General features: G+C 49.0%; 1 protein-coding gene across 2 annotated transcripts in view; it reads left to right on the top strand.

Annotated features, from left to right (window-relative positions):
• The first annotated feature begins 7 nt into the window (after window positions 1-7).
• FHDC1 (FH2 domain containing 1) overlaps window positions 8-21,316 on the top strand; it is a 40,583-nt gene continuing 19,274 nt past the window's right edge. Inside the window, exons 1-4 of one of the 2 annotated variants that reach the window (XM_024977521.2) lie at window positions 8-92; window positions 6,115-6,727; window positions 16,811-16,872; window positions 17,525-17,627. In XM_024977521.2, coding sequence (XP_024833289.1) covers window positions 6,251-6,727; window positions 16,811-16,872; window positions 17,525-17,627 — 642 coding nt within the window. In that variant the 5' untranslated portion in view covers window positions 8-92; window positions 6,115-6,250. Of the gene's footprint in view, window positions 93-1,337; window positions 1,414-6,114; window positions 6,728-16,810; window positions 16,873-17,524; window positions 17,628-21,316 lie in introns of those variants that run through there. The other variant, XM_024977522.2, reaches the window with a different exon arrangement.

Here is a 21,316-nt window from a genome sequence, read left to right as displayed (position 1 = left end):
CTGACGCGGCTGCAGCAGCCGGGAGAAGGCAGCGGCGCCGGGAGACCGCGGACGGCTGGGAGAAGAGCGCGCACTGGGAGCTCCGGCCGCGGGTAAGTGAGCAGTGCGGCCCCGGCGGAGCTATCGCTGCTCGAGAGTACCCGGGGACGGAGAGTCCTCCACTCCGGAGGAGCGGATCAGCCCGGACCCGGTGCTGGGGCGCCGAGTCTCGGCTGTCTTCGAGCTTCACCGGGAAGGCTGGGGAGGTTTGAGCTCTCTCGACCTGGTGGCTGCAGTCGCCAGGCCGCAGAGGACAGCGATCGACCCCTTGAGGGGAAGACGCTCCGGTCTGGACGCGCGTACGTAGAACCAGATAGGTCCCTGGCCGCCTCCGGGTTAAACCTCGGCTGGCTGATTGAGCTTTAGCTGCGAGGACTCGGATAAACTGCGCTCCCACTGGATCCCCGCCCATCCAAGAGCGCGCAGCGAGGGGCGCCGCGCCGGCTCCCTGGCCAGCTGGGAGCCACGACTCGCCCCTCCTGCCAGTGGGTGCGGGGCTGGCCAGAACGGCGTCCGAGTGATGCGGGCCGACGACAAAGCGGCACTCGCACTGGCACGTCCACTCGGCCCGTGCGAAGTTCAGGTTGGAAGTTGAACCCTGCGCTCGTCGAAGTTGAGGGAGGAAGGGGTGGGCTGGCGGGTCACCTCCAGCCGCCGCGGTGCCCCAGCTCAGGGACCCGGGGCTGCCGGTTTAATCCCCTGACCAAACACCAGGCGTCTCCCGTCTGTTCTCCTCGCCGGCTCTGCCCCGCTCCCTTTGGCCGCTCCGCACTGCGGCCGCGAGGCTCTCTCCCCCGCGCCCGGGACTAGGACCCCGGACCTGGGGAAGCGTCTCCGCTGAGATTCGAGGAGCTGGCGGAACCCGCAAGCCGGGAGACCCCTTCCTTTAGCGTCAAGCCCAGTGACACCTCCCCTAGTGAGCGAGCCCCCAACTCGGCTTGGGGGAACCAGGCTCGGCGGGGGCCCCGGAGGCGCGGGGCTGAGTCGCCGACCCTAGCGGGGCCAGGGAGGGGCGCGTCGGTGCGGCTGCTGCTCCAGGACCTTCTGCCGGAGGACTCTCGCCCGGCGCTGCCGGGAGGCGCAGGGTCTGGCCGGGTCCCGGCGTCCGCCCGACGGGCCCGCGTGTCCCAGCGTCGAGGGCGGCCGGGCCTCCCCGGCGCGCGCCCCGGGCCCGCCGCGGAGCCTGCGCGGCGCGTGTGGGCGTCTATCTGGGCCGCGCACCGGCGCCCTCTCCCTCACCCTCCCGCCGCCGCCCAGATAAGGACGCGCAGGCGCCGGCGGCCCAACCGGCACTGGCCAAACGGGGCTCCCCGGGGACTCGGGCGGAGGCAGCGCCCTCGGAGCCTTTCGTGCGGCCGGGCCGGTGGCGCTTCGGTGAGTGGCTGGGTTGGGACACGAGCCGGGGGTTGGGGATGGAAGGACGCGGTGGACCGCTTGCCAGTGCAGAGACCTGGGGAACTGCTGGGCCTCCAGAAAGAAATCGGGTCCCGGTGTCCCCCATGCCGACTCCTCGGGAGTCCATTTTCAAACAGCTGTTTGCATAGAAACTGCCCCTGGGGTTTGACTGTCTGTGACCCCTTCTCTCCTGACCCATGGTTGTCTTCCTGGAATGAATCGCGAGCGCTTTTTTCTCTTTAGAGCATCCTTTGGCGCCTGTGTGCTTTTTTTCCCCCCCTCTTGGTTTGGGGACATTGAGAGAAGCTGAAAATGTACCTTGAAAACGCAGGCGTTTTTATCTCTGCTCCCAGGGTGTCGCGCTCAGGGGTGTCTGTGGATTGTTGTGCGACAGCGGATTAACTGCGGGGACTGAAAGCATCTTGGGTTTTTCACTGCAGGTGAAAGTGCCAAGGTGAAGACCTGGTTGGGTGTTGCCAGCTCTGGTTCCACTGTGTGGTTGACGTTTTGTGTTCAATAGTCAAGAAAGGTTTTGAAAGATAGGTGATGGGGGGAGGCGTTTTCCCAGTAAGTTGGTGGAAGCAAACATTCCGTGTTTTAGAATTGACTGCTCCTTCCCCACCCTCTCCTCTCTCCCCAAATAAAACAGAGCTGTGGGTTCCTCTGCCTCTTCTCTCCACACCGGGCTTGCTCTGCCCCCGTTTGTCATCAGAAGGGTGTGGGCCAGCCTTTCCTGCTCCCACCTCATCTGTGACACAAGTCAGGAATCAGAGGGAGAGGTTTTTCTGGTAGGTTTCCCCTGGCGTTTACTTTTGCTTTTTGTTGACCTAGCGGGTGAGTGATCAGCTGAGCAACAGGGCCCTACTAACCTTCTTTCAGGAAAGCTCTGAGCCCCGAAGGAGCTTTCAGGAACACGTTTTCCTCCTAAATACACTGTGAAATGAAATATACTTATTCTTTTCTTCCCTGCCACCCACTCCCTTCAAGAGCTTCAACACTGTTTCTGACACCAAGAGCAAAGGCAAGAGTCGGGCTCCTTTGAAGACCCTTATAAACATTCTCATTCTAAGACTTTTTGCTTACTGATCAGCTCAAATGTCCCCTTATTAAAAACCCATAGTTGGGAGATGTTCAGCTGAGCTACAGCCTCCCCAGGAGAGACCTCCACTCGGATTTACCCCCAGTGGGTCCTGATTAGCAGTCAGGGGACTTGAAGAGAAGTTCTCATCTTCAGAGACTGATTGTGACACCTCTATGATTTACTCAGGGCTGGGCATTTGTCAACCTTAGCAGCCGTCCCCCCTGCTGCTGAGGTCCCCAACCTGTAGGTAAGATGTTAAATACAAGCCTGTCTCTCTTTGCCCTGGGGGAGATTGATGAGACACTTGACATTTTCCAGATAGAGCCCAAAGCTCATTCCATTGTCAGGAAGGCAGCCGCCCACTGTGTGAAGCAGTCTGCTTCGGGGCTGCTTCGTCACCTGTGTTCTCGCAGGCTTGGAGAGTACACCTTTGCATCTTCACTGCGGACAAGCTTTAATCTGGCACTTTGTGTGTCCTCTGTTTTAATATCTCATGGGACTGTGGAAAGGGTTAGAATGTCTGTCTGCACTTTCTTTTTCCTGCCATCTCTTTGACATTGGAAATCCTGGCCCAAGGGGGAAGCCCTGTCAAAGCCCCATTGAGGCTTCTAGTAAAAGCATTAGCATCTTAGCTAATCATTGCTGGAGAACTCATTCATTAGAAGCTGTTGGGGGCCTAGGATCCTTGTATGTTACCCTGGGAAAAAATTAGCCAGACAACATACCAGGCACAATGTTGTAAATTTTCTTTTGTTCCTTTAACTTTCTAAAATAGCATTCTTTCTCAAGACAGAATAGTGGTTAGAATCCTGCCCATGCAAAACCAGCTCGTGTCACTTTTTACTTTGACAAGCTTTAAGCTTGTATTTCCTCTGCAGAAAAGGCTGTACTCAAAAGAACCTATATGCTTAGGGGCTTTGGTATTAGGAGACAGTGTTGTTGCACGACCTTTGAGGGCATAGTCTTTCTCACTCTTTATTAGTATCTTCACATTTGCTATGGGAGGTTTAATGGCACAGCTGTGCATATACTAACACAGCGCCGAATGAGTTACTTCTTTCTAGGATGGGGACGTTTTTAGCTCATCACCATTCTTAACAGGGATAATCTATAAACAAGTCAGCATATCTGGAATTGGAGGTGAATTGGAGGATTAGCAATTCTTCTATATATGAGATATTTCGTGTACAGAAGTATTTTAAAATATGTAAGGATAAACTGCCAAGATTACCTGTAGAGTCTTGAGAGAAGAAGAGTTCAAATATAACTATAAACTGTAATTGACAATGAGTCATTTGCTTTAGGGGTGCCAACTATGAAAACAGCCTAGTTACGCCCCTAATGATAATTATGAAAATTCCTTCTGAAAGCTGGTTGCATCTCTAGTGAGTTGTAAGTTGGCTTGGATAAATATTTTCAGTTTTACTTTCTAAAACATTATGCCATGATGACACTTCGCACAACAATGTGAATGTACTTAATGCCACTGATGTGCACTTCAGTTCAGTTCAGTTCAGTTCAGTCGCTCAGTCGTGTCCGACTCTTTGCGACCCCATGAATCACAGCACGCCAGGCCTCCCTGTCCATCACCAACTCCCGGAGTTCACTCAGACTCATGTCCATCGAGTCAGTGATACCATCCAGCCATCTCATCCTCTGTCGTCCCCTTCTCCTCCTGCCCCCAATCCCTCCCAGCATCAGAGTCTTTTCCAATGAGTCAACTCTTCGCATGAGGTGGCCAAAGTACTGGAGTTTCAGCTTTAGCATCATTCCTTCCAAAGAAATCCCAGGGCTGATCTCCTTCAGAATGGACTGGTTGGATCTCCTTGCAGTCCAAGGGATGTGCACTTAAAAGTGTTTAAAATGCTTAAAAAAATTTATCCAATTATCCTATTTTCTCCCCATATATAATTTTTAGAACTTAAATATTTAAATGTTTCATAAAAACGTTTGTTCCCGTAATGTGTAGAAATGTAATATACAATCACTGAGTATTGAAAAAGGACAAAGGTCATAAACCTAGTAACTTAGAAAGCAGAGATTGGAAATATTAAAGGTATGTTTCTAGTAGCCAAGGGCAACTTAGCATTTTACTTGTAAACGCAATATGTATTTTAAGGCAAATGTACTACTTGTGAAAATAAAGAGAAATTGTATATGCATCTGATACCAGTTGTTAGTAATGGCTAACCACGTACCAGGCGTCTTGGTAAGGGTGTACATGTATGAGCTCATTTATCTCATACAAACCAATGGAATGGTGTATGCTTACAGTGTGGAGTACAGAGGAGGATGCTGAAATATAAGTTAAATAATCTACCTCAGCCCAGGTTGCACCCCCAAAGAAGTAGCAGACCTGGGATCTGAAGAAGAGACTCTTTTTGGAGTCTTCCCTCTTCCTCCCGAGGCAGGCCTGCCGTTTGTGTGTGATTCTGCGTGAAACATTTAATAACATTTACTCCTGTAGAATTCTGCTGTGTTTGATGAAGATGTGTAAGTGAATGCTGTAGAAGGATGATTCCTCCTCCATGTGAGCCTTTATCACCTGGACAGAACAGCCCCCTTTTTACATGCCCACATACTTGGGTGCACATTCCACAGCCTGCACGGGGCCCTGTGTCCACTCACCTGTCCTCATAGCTGAAGAAATGTAGTTGTTTTGACCCCTGTTTTCACACCAGATTCCGCCACCAAAAACACCAAAAACAAACATTTAAAGGTCAATAAAAACACAAGCCATTGAGATAAGCCCGTGACTGAGTGGATGAGGGGTAGACATGTGACAGGCGTGGTTTGGGCACCTCCCGTCTTGTGCCGGTGTCTGCTCTGCTAATAGTCTCAGATGGAGCAGGAGAGGCAGAGAAGTGTTCTGATGGTGCACAGAGAATGCCTTAACACGAGCCCGAAACAACTGCTGGTGGAGCGAAGGTGGAGGTCAATCCCAGCCTCCTAAATTTACAAAGGAGAAAGCCCAAGTCTAGTGAGAGGAAGTGGCCCTTCTAAAACTGTAAGCAAGAAAGGTGGGTTTCGATCTGGAACCTTTCATCTTCCTGCCTGGCATTCTTTCCTCTGCGGGGAAGCAGCATCACCAGGTATAGGTGGAAGATGGTGGCCTTGATTCTGGGAGAAGGTTTGGCCATTAGTTTATCATATGTGCAAAGTGGAGGGTGCCCTTTGACCCGCTGACCCAGGGACATGTCCCTACTGGAGAAAGGCAGAGTCACTAAGGCTTTAGCCATCTGGGTAATTTCCCCAGGGATGGGAGATCCACTGCCCCAAGGAAACAAGCCAGTTAGTGAACAAGTAGCTTATTCAGAAAGTGAGCTGAACCTATCGCAGGTTCTGGTAAATATGTGTTTATTGGTGAATGGAAGGTTTCCAGATGGGGTTTACCATTGCTGCTTTGGCAGCATTTCCAGGTAGTAAAATTTGGTTCACGTTTAGAAAGCTATTAGTCCCTTTCCGTGCTCTTCTGGACCTGTGGCCCTCGTTGATTTTAACATCCAGCTACTCTGGGAGGGCTGGCAGTGGCCTGGGAAGGGAGTCGCCATATGGCAGTGTCCTCCTGAACGGAACTGAAAGTTGTCTTATCTTTGCAGGTTTGGAAGAGGACACACCACCCCGCTGCCTTTTCTCTGGCGGCCTACTAGCAGATGGAAAAGCATGGCACAAGTTTGATGGCTGTGTCTGCTTCCCCAAGGGCAAGAAATTGCCTCCTTAGAAGGCAACGGTGCTATGCATGTTATGAACTGTGTCTCCTTGGTCAGCGATAAAGGCAATGGGAACACCGCCATGGCAGCCGGCTTCATGACTGCGCAGGCACCGCCCCCGCCACCTCCCCCGCCACCACCGCCGCTCTGTCCCTACTCGGGGGAGGGGCTTCCCCCCTCCCCGCCCCCTCCCCCTCCACTGCCGGGGGGGCCTCCGGTGCCCCCACCTCCTCCAGGACTACCCCCAAACTCTCACCTGAACGGCTACAGCCAGCTTGGTAAGAAAAAGCGGATGAGAAGCTTTTATTGGAAAACCATTCCAGAAGAGCAAGTTCGGGGCAAAACCAACATCTGGACCTTGGCAGCCAGCCAGCAGCATCACTACCAGATCGACACCAAGACCGTCGAAGAGCTGTTTGGGCAGCAGGAAGATGCCACCATGGCTCCCCCTTCCCGGAGGGGAGGGTCTTTACATTCGTCCTCCAGGGAGGCCAGAGAAGAGGTAAGAGAGGCCCACGGAGGTGGGGGGGGTGGGGGGTGGCGCTTCTCCTCATGCTGCGTGGTTTTGTGTTTGGGTATGTGCCTCCGTTCCCAAACCTGCTGGAATCACTGAGACATGAGATAACCCGAGTGAGCACGCTCTGAAAATGAAAGGAGGGCCCTATATGATGAGCCTGAGCTGAGCAGCAAGCAAGTGTAAGAGGCCTGCGAGCCGTATCCTCCCAGACGTCCCAGAGGACCATGACCTCATGCGGAGAACACGCTGTCTGGGGCCTCACTGGCCTCCCAGCCCAGCCCTGCCTGCAGCAAATCTGCATGTCCCACGCCCCTCCCCGCACCCCGGGTGGAAGAGCTCCGCGGAAACAAAACTCTGAGCTTCTGAACTCAGTTACTTGACATTAACTGGAGCTCTCTGAGACGAAATGCCTTTTATTAAATAACATCATTAAGTAATGTACATCCTTAGACGTTTATCTTTGTTTTTCCCTCCAGTTTTCTTTCCACAAGTGTTTTGAGGTGGTCTTTATTCCTCTGACCTCCTAATTAAATTTTGGCCTTTGTGGAACAGAGATTTCTGACAGCCAAAGCATAACGCTATTTTCAGATAGACTTTCTACAAAGCATGTTGCCAGTGATTAGATAGACTTTCTACAAAGCATGTTTCCAGTGAACACGAGCTGTGTTACTTTGAGAAAAATATAAAGCTAACAAGTTCTGAAAAGTTAAGTGAAAGCATGGCCCCAGAGAAACAGGTCACCATGTCTTACAGAAACTGATGCAAAATGAGCTTTGTAAGTATTCTCTGTTTAGAAGCATGAAGGTAAATTAAGACAACCCTACTTGCTAGAAGAATTAATTAGGAAACCAAGAGGGAAAAGGATGTTGACACCCCCCAAAATAAGGGCAATAGAAATGCATTATTTTTTAATCTGTTGGAAAGGAGCAAGGAAAATAGAGCTGACTAGATAAGAGAATGGGCAGAGCTCTGAAATGAAGTGGTAGCTCTCCACATCATTGAATTCTTGAGCTGGCAGTATTGACCTCTTTTCTCTGTCTGGGGGCCCTTGAAACTGGCTATATGGTCCCCTGTTGAAACAGCCAAGTTTTTATGAAATATGGAGAACCCTAGGAGTGGAATTAGGCGTGAGCTGAGAGGCATGTGAGAGGAGGTGTTCAGGACATGCTCAGCGTCCTGGCTTTCCCTGCTCTCTGCTTTGTGCAAAGACCTTTGATTTCTGAGCTCATCGCTTCAGTATCAGAAGGAGCAGGAAGTCATTTCTTCAGTGCCCTGGCCTGTGACCTCACTTCCAGCAGAGGCTCCTGCTGGACAGTAGGTCATCCTTACCGTTGTTCCCCAGCTCTGCTTGCTGGCCTTCCAGCACTTTGAAGGAAAGAGTGGATGGGGGCCCGGAGTCAGAGCACGTGTCTCAGGAAAGCCCATCACAGACAGAAGGGGATCTGGCCGATCGAGCCCCCAGGGAGGCCGCTGGCCAGGTGTTTAAGAGGCTGTACAGAACTTGCTGCTGGATGTTTGTGACTTCAAGAGGGATTCAGACCCACTGATGGAAGGAACAGGAGGGGCTTATAACATCTTTTCCCAACTAAGGCAGAAGCAGAAATGTCTATTTCTTAGGCCAGATCTAAAATTCAGGTAAAAGAGTCTTTCTCTTCACCTCCCTTTACTCTAGGTACATCTTTTCTTTTTTTTCTTTAACTTAAAAAAAAAAACAAAGCCTGAAAGTGAATAATTATATTTTAAATTGTGGTGATATGTACATAGTATAACATTCACCCTCTTAAAATTTTTTAAAACTGTTTATTGATTTGGCTTTGCCAGGTCTTAGTTGCAGCATGTGGGATCTGCTTTCCCAACCAGAGATTGAACCTGGGCCCCCTGCATTGGAAGCACAGAGTCTTAGCCATTGGACCATGAGGGAAGTCTCTCTGAACAGTTTTTAAGTGTATCGTTTAGTAGCATGGAAACATTCACGTTGTTGAATGGCCACCATCACCACCCGTCCACAGAAGTCCTTGCATCTTGCAAAATGCAAACTGTTCCCGCTGTCCTCTCCCCCCAGCCCCTGGCAGCCACCCTTCCCCTTTCTGTCTCTCTGAGTCTAACTACCCGAGGTACCTCGCACAGTATTTGTCTTTTTGTGACCGGACTGTTTCACTTAGCACAGTGTTTTCAAGGTTCATCCATGCTGTAACATGTGCCAGAATTTTCAGGCTAATATTCCATTGCATGTGTATATCACAGCGTTTCCCAGGTGGCTCGGTGGCAAAAGATTCTGCCTGCGAAGGCAGGAGTTGTATGAGACTCAGTTTTGATCTCTGGGTCAGGAAGATCCCCTGGAGGAGGAAGTGGCAACCCACTCCAGTACTCTTGCCTGGAGAATCCCATGGACAGAGGAGCCTGGTGGGCTACAGTCCAGAGGGTCACAAAGAGTCGGATGCGACTGAGTGACTGAGCAAGCAGACATATATTTATCATATTTTTTTTATCTAGCCATCCTTGACGGACACTTGGGTCGCTTCCACCTTTTGGTTTTTGTGAATAATGCTGCTATGAATGGTGGGTGTGCAGATATCTTTTAACACATGTAGGTCCTAATCTGAGAGACAGCTGTCTAGAAAGAAAAATGAAATCACCACGACTATATTATAAGGTGATCTAACTCTTCAACTCTTCAGTACTCAGGATAAGTAGTGAAGGTAGATGGATTTAAGGATAGATTAGGTAATATTGTCACATCACAGGGGGTCCAGAATTCATTTCCATTTTTCATGCTATCTCCAACATGGCTCAAAGTAAGAAGTATCACATATACTACATATACTTCCTTTTTTTGGCAAAAGAATACAGTACATGCTATTTTATTCCGTCATTAGATTTTCTTGTAGAGAAGTTACAGCCCAGCAGAATGGTAGTCTAACACAGACCAGGGATCCATCTTCCGATTCCCTCAGTAGTAAGTGGAGTCCAGGGTTGAAACTGCAAATGAAGTGTGCACGGGAAGCCTGTAGCCAAGGAGCTCCGTCCTGAGCCTGGAAGTGTGGCTTTCCAGTCTGCTGCCACACAGCTCATAGTTCTGGAGACTCAGACACACCACGAATCCGATTATGTCCCCTTGAAATGTAATAACCTCCTAAAGAAATGACCTGCCGTTATGCGGTGGGCTCTGGCTTTAAAGAGCTTATAAAGCATTACAAATAAGTTCCATTGTACTCTGAAGGAAGAAATTACTGGGAGACAGAGAAGAACTGGATTTGAGAATGGCTAAATTTAGGAAGAGCAACATCTGAAATAGTAAATTAGAACATTTAGTAAGGGGGAAAAGGTTATGAAATACTGTCTGTGTATCTTTGTTAGCTAAAAATTAACTTGAAGAGGCTACAGATGCTACAATAATAAACTGTAATAAAGTAACTAGAAATAACAAACAAACAAATTACTGGGGTAGTAATAAAGAGATTCAACTCAAACTCCATCTTCTTTCCTGAGTTCGGTGGTCTCAGGTCTGAGAAGCCCCTGTCCATCTGTTAGCGCTGCTCTTCAGCCCCCCAGAGCTGGTTACTTAGGGCTGCATTTGTCTCCCTACAGAATCTGAAATGCTCTGAAGGGGAAGACAGTCCTAGCCATCTCGTCTCCTCCAAAGAAAGTAAACTGAACTGCCAGAAGTGAGCCAAAGGAGCAGAGGGACTGTCTTATAAGACACCAGTATGATGGGTCAAAATAGGTGTTCACAGAGAAAACTGTAAGATGAATGGGGTCTGAGGACATAATGTGGAACCTGGTGACTGGTTGATAACACTGTTATTTGCTAGGAGAGTAGAACTTCACTCTACACACACACTCACAAAAGAGAAATATGTTAGGCGATGGATGTTCTTTAACTAGACGAGGGGAATGTATGTCAGCATGCAGTGTGTATATATATATCAAATCACCATGTATTCCTTAAATTTCTTACAATTTTATTTCTCAATTACATGTCCATAAAACTGAAATTTGAAAAAAAAATGTAAACGTTGAAAACACTTGAGGTCATTCACTGTGGTGTGTGTAGTAATATTATAATTACTGCTCATTACTCATACCACATAAGAAAGAATTAAAGTTGCTTATTAGAAAAAGGAAGGAGAGGAAAGAGAAAGGGAGGAAGGAAGATTGGCTTTTCTAAATTTGTGAAAAGTAATGTAATTTTCCCACATAGTAATTCAGGCATCAGTCATTCTTTGTCAGCTTCTGTTCTAGTCCCAGAATGTTCTGAAGTCTGAGACAAGTAGCAGGTGGCCTCCAGCGGTGGGGAGGGAAGGTTAGTGTGTACTGGGGACGGAGCCTCAGTTTGCAAGATGAAGGGCTCTGGAGATGTTTACACCATAGTGTGAGTGTACCTATTGCTGCTGAACTGTGCACTTAAAAAAATGGTTACCTGTTATGGTAAAATGGGAACTGTTGTGTGTATTTTGGGGCTTCCTGGGTGGCTCAACTGGTAAAGAATCCTCCTGCCATGCAGGAGACCTGGGTTCAACCCCTGGTCGGGGAAGATCCCCTGGAGGAGGGCATGGCAGCCCACTCCAGCATTCTTGCCTGGAGAATCCCCATGGACAGAGGAGCCTGGCGGGCTGCAGTCCATGGGGTCACAAAGAGTCAGACACGACTGAGCGACTGAACACAGCACAGCACGTGTGTATTTTACCACAGTTTAAAAAGGAAAGTTTCTTCTTCCTGTAATGAATACGAGAGGCAGAGTTTGGAGCAGATGGATGAGAGTATAAGAATGGTAGAAGAAAGGAGAAGCGCTTAGTTGGAGCTTTCACCAGCTTCCCTGAGCACGGAGACAGCGCTGCTGTTTCAGGGCTGCAGGCGGGCCTGAGCCCTGGCCCTGGCAGCCTGCGGGGAGGCTCTTCCGAGAGCTGCTGGGCCCCGGCCCTCGCATCTCGGCTCCCCTGTGCACCGGGGGGAGTGAACTCGCAGGCAGGCCCCTCGTGGGAACGGTCACGAGCTCTGCACGCCGAGGTCACGGGCGTGGCAGGCTGTGGTGTCCCAAGGAGTCGATAGGATTGACTGAACTGGTGGAGAGGGAGGGGTCGGGTCAGTCACCCTGTTCTTGGGCCGCTGGAGTGCACTCCTGGGGGTGACTCAGAGCACCAGCACCTCCTGCCCTACACTGCCGGGTATCTGAACCTCCGGCCAGCCTTTGGGGAAGTGAGATAAGCTAATTTACACGTGTCCTGATAACCCTCTTCAAAGGACTGTGTGATAACACCGCTTTGGGAGGCGTTCAGGTGATGCCCTCTGAGAGTAGGCTGCCCGCACTGGGCACAGCTGAGGAGGCCTGGAGAGAAGGGCGCCGTCCCCACAGCGTTCTCAGCCGCCTCACTCTCCTGTGCTTTGCAGGAGGCTCTGGGTGCCAGTTTCCCTTTAAGGTGCTCTTTCCCCAAGGAGCCCCTCTAATGACGGACCAGGTTCTGAAACTTCACTTCAGGCTGTGGAGACCGCTGCTGCCCCAGGCATGGCCCCCGCGCTGTGCCCTCCTGGCTCAGAGCTCCACTCCCGGAACCTGGGTGCTGTCGTCTGTCCCACGCGAACAGCCCTGGGGTCACCGGGGCTTTGGCCAGGCCTGTGGACCACTCTCTGCAGACCTGCCCCCATTCCTGGAAAAGCAAGTCAGTGTGAATACTGGGCTGGTGGGGACCTTCGCTATTTCTCTGTATTCCTGTATCCTCAGCAGAAGGGAAGGTCATAAGAACTGGGTGAATAGGAACCAGAGAGAGCCTGTTGCTTTGGGAAGGTATAAAATGACACCCCTAAGGCTCAGTTTCCTTATCTGTGAAATAGGGACAATGACAGTGATTTCTCCACCTGCTTTTCCAACAGCAGCAGCAGGGGGTCTAGACTGAGCACACAGAGCCCTGAGGGCCGATGGGTGAAGAGGCTGAGGGTGGGGCTGGGCGAGGGTGCTGCCGCCAAGGTGAGATATAGCAGGAGGTGGTAGTTTAGTGAAAAAATATAAAAGAAGGTTTGTCCCCATTCTGGGTAGATATGAGTGCAGAAAAAGCTCTTCAGATCAGTGTGCATGTTCTTACATTTTAGTTGTGAATTCTATAACCACATCATTTTCTGTCTGAAATCCAGATTCCTCTTTTTGGTATAAGCTCTCCTCTTAGAGGATTTGAAGTGTGACTTTCTCTCCCGTCTCCTCTCCCCTCCCTTCACACTGAACTTGAACTGTAATCCCTGGGTAGGATTCCAATAAGGAGCCTGTCCTTTTAGCTTAGGAGTTTATTTTATGGCTGGCAGGTGATTGTGTTAAGATGAAATAAACCCCTCAGATAGTAAATAATGTGATTGTTTAAGATTAGTCTTCAAAAGCAGGCAACCATACTCTTGTAAAAATTTAACCTTCTAGCCAGGAAGTCCCATTAACTTTGGTTAACAATCTTGCTGCCTCTTATAAACTTAGAAGCAGGCCCAGAGATCAGGAATTTAATTTGAAACGTGATTCTTTTCTGTTCACAAATGAATCACGTACATTTGGAAAGAAAGAGCATTGTAGCAACATTCCTATTTAGCTAGTCTCCCTCCTCCGAAAAACAAATGGGGAAAATGGGAGAATTTTAAGGTTATCTTTCCTCCAGCTATTCTGGCCGGATGTTTACTTCCAAAGAAATGGCTTCTATGTTTAATAATACCCATCCCCTAAAAAGGGGCTTCCCTGATGGCTCAGACAGTAAAGAATCTGCCTGCAATGCAGAAGACACGAGTTCGATCCCCGGGTAGGGAAGATCCCTTGGAGGAGGGCATGGCAACCCACTCCAGTATTCTCGCCTGGAGAATCCTGTGGACAGAGGAGGCTGGCGGGCTACAGTCCATGGGGTCGCAGAGAGTTGGACACGTCTGAGTGACTGACACTACTACTACCTTCTATAAAAGGTTCTAATTTTCAGTCTGATAAGCCCTCCCCAATTATTACAGTAGTTCTCCCGTATCTGCAGGGAATACTTTCCAAGACCCCGGTGGATGCTTGAAACCATGAACAGTACCAAACTCTATATATACAGATGATCCCATGATGTTTTTGACTTAGGGTTTTTCAACCTTACAATGGTATGGAAGCAATAGACATTCAGTAGAAGCCGTGCTTGGACTTTTGAGGTTTGCTCTTTCCGCACTGGCCGTCCGCCGTACAGTCCCGTCTTCCAATACTGGGCAGTGGGTGTGTGGCCGCTCCCGGCAGCCATGCCATCCCAAGAAGAAGAAGCCGACGCACTGACAGACGTTGTTTTCCACTTTCAGTACAGCGTTCCGTCAGTTTTACGAGAGGTGTTCCGCACTTTATTATAAAATAGTCTGTGTTAGCCGATTTTTCTCAACTGTAAGCTCCGGTACTCTTGCCTGGAAAATCCCACGGACGGAGGAGCCTGTAGGCTACAGTCCATGGGGCCACGAAGAGTCGGACACGACTGAGCGACTTCACTTTCACTTTTCACTTTCATGCATTGGAGAAGGAAATGGCAACCCACTCCAGTGTTCTTGCCTGGAGAATCCCAGGGGCGGGGGAGCCTGGTGGGCTGTGGTCTATGGGGTCGCACAGAGTCGGACACGACTGAAGCAACTTAGCAGCAGCAGCAGCAGCAGGCTCAGGTAAAGGTTCTGAACACATTTAAAGCAGGCTGCGCTAAGCTGTGATGTCAGCCGTTTAGGAGTGTGAAGTGCACTTTCAGTATTTTTAACTCTTGACGGGTTTATCAGGACGTAAGCTGCGGAAGGTCTGTACTGTGTTTTTCCCTGGACATACATAACTGTGATAAAGTTCAATATCAGTTAGGCACAATAGGAGCTTAACAACAATATGGAATAGTAAAACAGAGCGGTTATGATGTTGCTGAACAAAGTTTATCTAAAAAAGACAGAAAATTTTATTTGCGCCAAATTGAGGACTATACCCCGGGAACAGCCTCCCAGAAAGCTCTGAGAACTGCTCCTCTCATTAGACATAAAAGCACAGTTGTATCAGTTTTTGAGACCAAGGGCTGTACATTCTACACAACCCAGATCTACCCATACAAAGCAAACAGTGGGTGATGGGTCATGGTGGCCCCTTACAAGATTAAGAAGGAAGGTTATCTCCTAAGGAGTTATCTCGTGGATGCCAAGAGAATGTTGCCTTTTATGGGTGAGCAGGTATTTCTGCCGATGGGGAGTTTTGGTCGATGTGTAAGACAGATACACGATACACACTAGAGGAGAAAGAGGAGGCCAAAGAGCAGAGAAAAAAAATTGTTTATATTTTCCTTGATTTGCCTTAGAATATGAATTTTTATTTCATGAATAATAATGTACTGTAATAAAAGTTATGTGAATGTGGTCTCTCTCAAAATATCTGGCACAAATTTAATGCCTTTTCCAGCACAACAAAGCACTTATCCACTGTGGCCGTAACTTCTGCAATTTAAGGGACAACAGCAAAGCTGGGAGGAATTTCTTTTTCCTTCTTCACAATTTCACGGGTGGAAGATTCTTTCTGACCATAGATCTTAGCAACCTTAGCAAATGAGTTTTTTCTTTCCTTGTTAAGAACTTTCACCTTTTCACTTAGAGGAAGCTCTTTACAGCCTCTCTCTGGCATATCTGAGTTGCCAGTGTTACCACACTTGTGCTTTGGGCCATTACCAAGTAAAATAAGCAAGCATTGTGAACACAAGCGCCGTGGTACCATGCCGGTAACCCCATAACCCATAGCTACTGCGTGGCTAACGGGCAGGACACGCTGGACAGGGGTTGACTCACGTCCCTGTGGATGGAGTGGGATGGTGCGAGGATTCCAGAAATGCTCGCATGCCAAAAAAGAAAGCATCTTAGACTTGGTAAAATACAGCCTAGGAGTTTTCCCTTATAAATTCCCTTTTAAATTCTGAAAAAAGTGTAGGACACTTTCTTACCTCCTCCTTTAAAAGGGCTACTGGATCTACTCTTTGAATGAAAATAAAATTTTTGTTTAGAAGAATACTAAGAATTTTATTACATTTCTGAAAATAACAGTGTTGGTCTTTTAACATCCCTAAGTCAGGGTTGGAGCTCATGCCGCAATACCTTCAGAGTTCACATCTCATATGATTCTTGCTATGCTAAGACAGCTGTTTCCAAATTGGGGCTTTTAAATGTGGGCTATGTTGTTCTAAGAGAAAATTGTAAAATTTAGAAAATGTTGATATAGTTTATTTAAGATTCAGTTCAGTTCAGTCACTCAGTCGTGTCTGACTCTTTGCAACCCCATGAATCGCAGCACGCCAGGCCTCCCTGTCCATCACCAACTCCCAGAGTTCACTCAGACTCACGTCCATCGAGTCAGTGATGCCATCCAGCCATCTCGTCCTCTGTCGTCCCCTTCTCCTCCTGCCCCCAATCCCTCCCAGCATCAGAGATTATGCAATATGAAAATAGATCTATATGGGAATTCCCTGGTGGTCCAGTGGTTAGCTCAGTGCTTGCACTGCTTTGGGCCCAGATTCAATACCTGGTCAAGAAACTAAGGTCCCCAAGCCCTGCAGCTTGGCCAATATATATATGCATATTTATATGATTGTTTTATATACATATATATATATATATATATATGATTGTTACCATTAAGGAAATATTGTAGAAAGCTTGGGGAGATAATATTTTGAAGCTATATTAGGTATCAGTCTGCAGATTTACATACTGGAAATTATTCTCTTACTTTAATACATTCTCTTATATTAATACATTATGTTGTATTTTGATAGGTTTTAATTCTCTTCTCCAACTCTTTTAAGAAATCATTTTGTTTATTTAGGCTGTGCTGGGTCTTCGCTGCTGTGTGGACTCTTCTCTGGTTGCAGCGCGGGGCTCCCCTCTAGTCGTGGCGTGCAGGCTTCTCATTGTGGTGGCCTCTCTTGCTGCGGAGCACGGGCTCCAGGGCGCTCAGGCTTCAGCAGCTGCAGTGCGGGGCTCGGTAGTTGTGGCTCCTGGGCTCTAGAGCACAGGCTCAGTAGTCTCCAGCTCTTCTCGTTCACACTTTAACAATCTTATGTGTCTTGTGTTTTTTTCCAGATTACTCTCTTGGATGCAAAACGGAGCATGAACATTGGGATATTTCTTAAGCAATTTAAGAAGTAAGATTTTTGCACACATTTGAAACTTTAGTCACACCTCTGCTGTCAGCATTAGACTCTGTGGGTGTGAGCTGAAACGCAGATTCTAATGAGGGAAAGGCACCCCTCATCCCTTCAAATTGTTTTAGGCACATGTCGTGAAGGGTCCCCAGGTGTGTGTCACTTGCTGCTGTTTTCCTCCATAAAAGCATAATCTAGTCGTTTGGGGCTCAGGGAGAATTGCCTTGGGGCATCTCTTCAAGCCTGACATGTCAGGGAATCTATAAATTCACCTGAGGTGTTGCCCCGTTAGTGGAGGATGGACAAGTGAGTCAAAGAGTGGTTAAGTTCAGGTGTGCTAACGTGGAAAGGAGAGGGCTGTGGCTCCAGGAGGTTGACCGAACTGCTTTTCTTCTCCCAGAGAAGATGCTACTGTTAGCCTCTCCGGGATGCCCAAGGGTGGTTCCCCATGGAAGGGACCTCCGGCACGTCAGGACGCCCTGCGTGCCCTGGCAGGGGGCTGTTACGGTCACTGACACGAGACCACCTGTCAGACAGGGAGGGAGGCGGGGTGGGAAGGAGGGTGGAGGCGATCTGCTTTCATTTCCACTGGCTTGTGTTTCTCAGGCACTGCAGCAAATGTGAAATGGAATCTGATTGTTGTCTTTTCAAGGTCACCTCCGTCCATCGTGGAAGATATCCATCACGGAAAGAGTGAACACTATGGATCAGAGACGTTGCGAGAATTTCTTAAGCTTTTGCCAGAATCAGAGGAGGTAAGGAATTTGGGGCATGAGTTTTTGATGCCAAGAGCGATAATAGAGGCGTCATCTTTTTTAGGATTTTTAGGAACGTCAGAACTCACATGGAATGGGCACTCTTTTACCCAGAGCCCGGGTTTTCTCTTGTAACAGTAAAAAGTTACCCAGTAGAAAGAGTACAAGTTATGGGGTTAAAGAACCTGGGTTTAAATTGACATTCCTTCCCTTAATTGAGAAAGTGGGCAAGTTTCTTAAGTCCTGTGAACTTTAGTTTCCTCACCTGTAAAGTAAGGATAATGAGGCTTACCTCATTGAATCGTTGAGATGATTAAGCCCTCGTTATGCAGCTAACGTGGTACTTGGCACAGGGGAGCTCAATAAACGTTAGTTCCCTTTTCTGTCAGCTAAGGTGATCTTTGCCTAGGGTGTACCTGGGGTTGTTTGATAATGCATTTTTGTTTTAAAAAAAGGAAAGACTGACCACTTCTGAATAAAGATGCTCTAAAAACTAAGAGGTAGGTAAATTGTTAATAGATGTTGTATGTATTAACTGACTAAAGATGGAGATGGCTATGTTGACAATATAGTACCGCAGTATAAATAAAGTTACTGATTTTTGAGGGACTGAATTAACTGAATCTTTGCATGAATAGGAGCTTGATAGGATAAAAAAAGAAAGACAGTTTTGTAAAACCTTCCAAAATTGTGGTACTATTTCTGAATAAGTGACCCTTGAAAAAAATTCAGTAAAAGGCTAAATAAATACGTGTTATTTGAATAATACAAAGTCCTATAAAGTAAAAAGTGTAAGTTACCCTCTTACATACGCTGCTGGTTCCTCCCTCCCCAATCTCTCTCCTTTTCCCAGACATAATTTATGGAACTTGATTTTAGCACCATTAGTAACCAAAAACAATGTATTTATGCTTTTTTCTTTTCCGTCAGTGCTAACTTCACAGTGCCAAGCTGAGGGTCTTAGTGGGCGACTGGGTCTTCAGGTATTCTGAGCTGCTCTCTTCACCTCAGGTTTCTGTTTGCAGATTAATTGTCATTTTCCAAAGCCAGGATTAGTTAACGGTGCTTGTTACTGTTAGGAAAGGGTCCTACAGAGTTGAGGGTGAAGTACATTAGATCGCAGTTCACCCTGGATCCTACCTACTGAACACTCCTTAATCTTTTTTTGTGAAGAAAGGCATTCCAAAATCTTTTTTTGTAATTGAACTATATTGATTTATAGTATTGTGTTTCAGGTGTACTCAAAATCTTTTATTAGGATGGATAGCTTTAATGAATTGAGTTTTTAAGAAGATTTGGTTGCTCTGGAAATCTTATTCCTGCTTGGGCATTTCTCATGCCTGCTCCTGAGCACTGCTCCCGTACCTTCCTAACAGAGCTCTGAATTTCCAACTCAGTGGGAGTTAAGCGTGAGGGGAGGCTGCCAGCTTTATGCCACTGAAGAGGGAGGAGGTTAAATATGGTTTCCTTATTATCTTCCTTCCTGATTTAAAAATCAGAGGCAATTGAAAATTATGTTTAAAAAATCTTTAAATGCAAAGGCTGTGGAAGACTTAGGGATCTTCCAAAGAAGCAACTTAGCTGTCCAACCTCTCGTTTTCAAGAATCCTGTTTTTTTGTGTGTGGGAATAATTCAGAGGAAAGAGGCGGTTAAGGACGAGGTGACCAAAACCCACCCCAGCGCTGCCCTGAGGATCCCCAGGCACTCTCATCCGCAGATGATCCGCTGACCCCAGAGACGAGACAGGGTCCCGCTGAGGCCTTGGGGTCCTGCAGGGCCTTCCGAGCCCGGGGACCCACCGTCCCCTCCCCCTGCAGGGTCCCCCTCGCTCTGTGTATCTGACAAGTTCGGTCACACTCTGCTCGTTTACATTCCCACCTCCTGGCCTTCGATGGGGCACGCCCTCCTCCGGGAGCTGAGCTTCCTGCGGCAGGAACGCCCTGACAGTCCCCAAGGCTGCCTGGCAGCCCGCCTTCAGCCCCTCCCTGGGGGCTGTGTGCCTCCCTGGGCAGGAGCCACCTCCCGACTGCTGCCCCTGCAGGGACAGGCTGGCTTTGCCGTGAGTGCTGGGCGGCTCTGGCCACCCCGGACCCCCACGCGGCGGGGGCGACCCTAGAGCCCTGGCTGGGGGGCGGAGGCTGGAGAAGAGGCCAAGGAGGAGGCAGGGCCCAGTGAAAGAGGCTGAGGAATGTGGCAGAAACACGCTAATAAATGCATCAGCAGGTGCACAACTGCGCCTTGCTCAGCCCGGGGGGTACGTCCCGTGCTCGTTTTTAGCACAGGGAGGGGCCGTGCACTGACTGCGTGCCCTGAGTTCCTGGCACAAGCCAGGGCCACAGGGAGCCCAGCTCTGGCACAGAGAGTCGGTAAATCATCCCCGTGGGGGCTGGGTGTGTTTTTTTCATCCGATCCGCATGGTGACATTGTAAGCTCTTCCTCGGGTAACAGACGAGACCCTGTCCCGTGCCATAGAACTGACGGGCCATGGAGGGCGGGGGGCTTGGCCTGACTCATCTGACCCCTGGGCCACCCTCACCACCTCCCTCTGTGGAAGGAAGGACAAGGGTTTCCCACCCCCTGCCTGCTCCAGGCCAGCCCCCAGGCCTGCGTCACCTCCGCTGTCACAGGGAACCGAGGCACCAGTGTGAGTGTCAGCGTGGTGACACCCTCAGCAGCAGCTGAGCTGGTGAAGGGGACCGGCGTGGCCGCCAGCTCACCCGGGTTCATGTGTTTCCTGCCCTTCACCACAAAGCTTTTTATCTGGCACATTTTGTTCATCTTGCCTCAAACTCCTGTTTAAAACTTGTACAGGGAGATGGTGTACTTTGGCCACCTCATGCGAAGAGTTGACTCATTGGAAAAGACTCTGATGCTGGGAGGGATTGGGGGCAGGAGGAGAAGGGGACGACAGAGAATGAGATGGCTGGATGGCATCACTGACTTGATGGACGTGAGTCTGAGTGAACTCCGGGAGTTGGTGATGGACAGGGAGGCCTGGCGTGCTGCGATTCATGGGGTGGCAAAGAATCGGATACGACTGAGCTACTGAACTGAACTGACTGAACTGAGAGGGAGATGGTGGTGGTTTAATTGCTAAGTCATGTCCATTTCCTGGCGACCCCGCCAGGCTCCTCTGTCCATGGCATTTCCCAGGCAAGACTGTAGTGGGTTGCCATTCCCTTCTCCAGGGGATCTTCCTGACCCAGGGGTCGAACCTGGGTCTCCTGCACTGCAGGTGGATTCTTTACCAACTGAGCTCCCAGGGAAGAGGGAGATGGTAGACCCAGAATGAAAGCATGTTCCCTGCCTGGGCCCTGAGAGGGGGCTGGACAAGGAGCCGTGGGCCGTGCAGGAGCCGTGCCCTCTGTGGGTGCTGGTGCCCTTCCGCCGGCTCAGCATCAGGGACTTGGGGCTGGAGGTGGTGCTGCTGTCTGTAGCAGCAAGCTGCCTTGCCCCTCCTGATGTTTTTATCACCTCATTCTTACCTTGTTTGTTCACTCTGCTCCTGGGAGAGGAGGAAGCCCTGGGGTCTTCTGTTGGGTGAGTCTGCTATTTGGTGGGAAACCCTGCTGTTTCACGGCCATGTGAGTGGACTTAGCCGGGATGAAGGAGGCCTGCTCTGTGGAATGCATGAGTCTTAAGGAGCAGGCTGTTTGTTGTTAGGGCAGAAACCAGGCACAGCCGGGTC

This window comes from Bos taurus, chromosome 17 (assembly GCF_002263795.3).
Source record: "Bos taurus isolate L1 Dominette 01449 registration number 42190680 breed Hereford chromosome 17, ARS-UCD2.0, whole genome shotgun sequence".
In the NCBI taxonomy this organism is placed as follows: domain Eukaryota; kingdom Metazoa; phylum Chordata; class Mammalia; order Artiodactyla; family Bovidae; genus Bos; species Bos taurus.
This window is presented reverse-complemented; position numbering and strand designations above follow the sequence as displayed.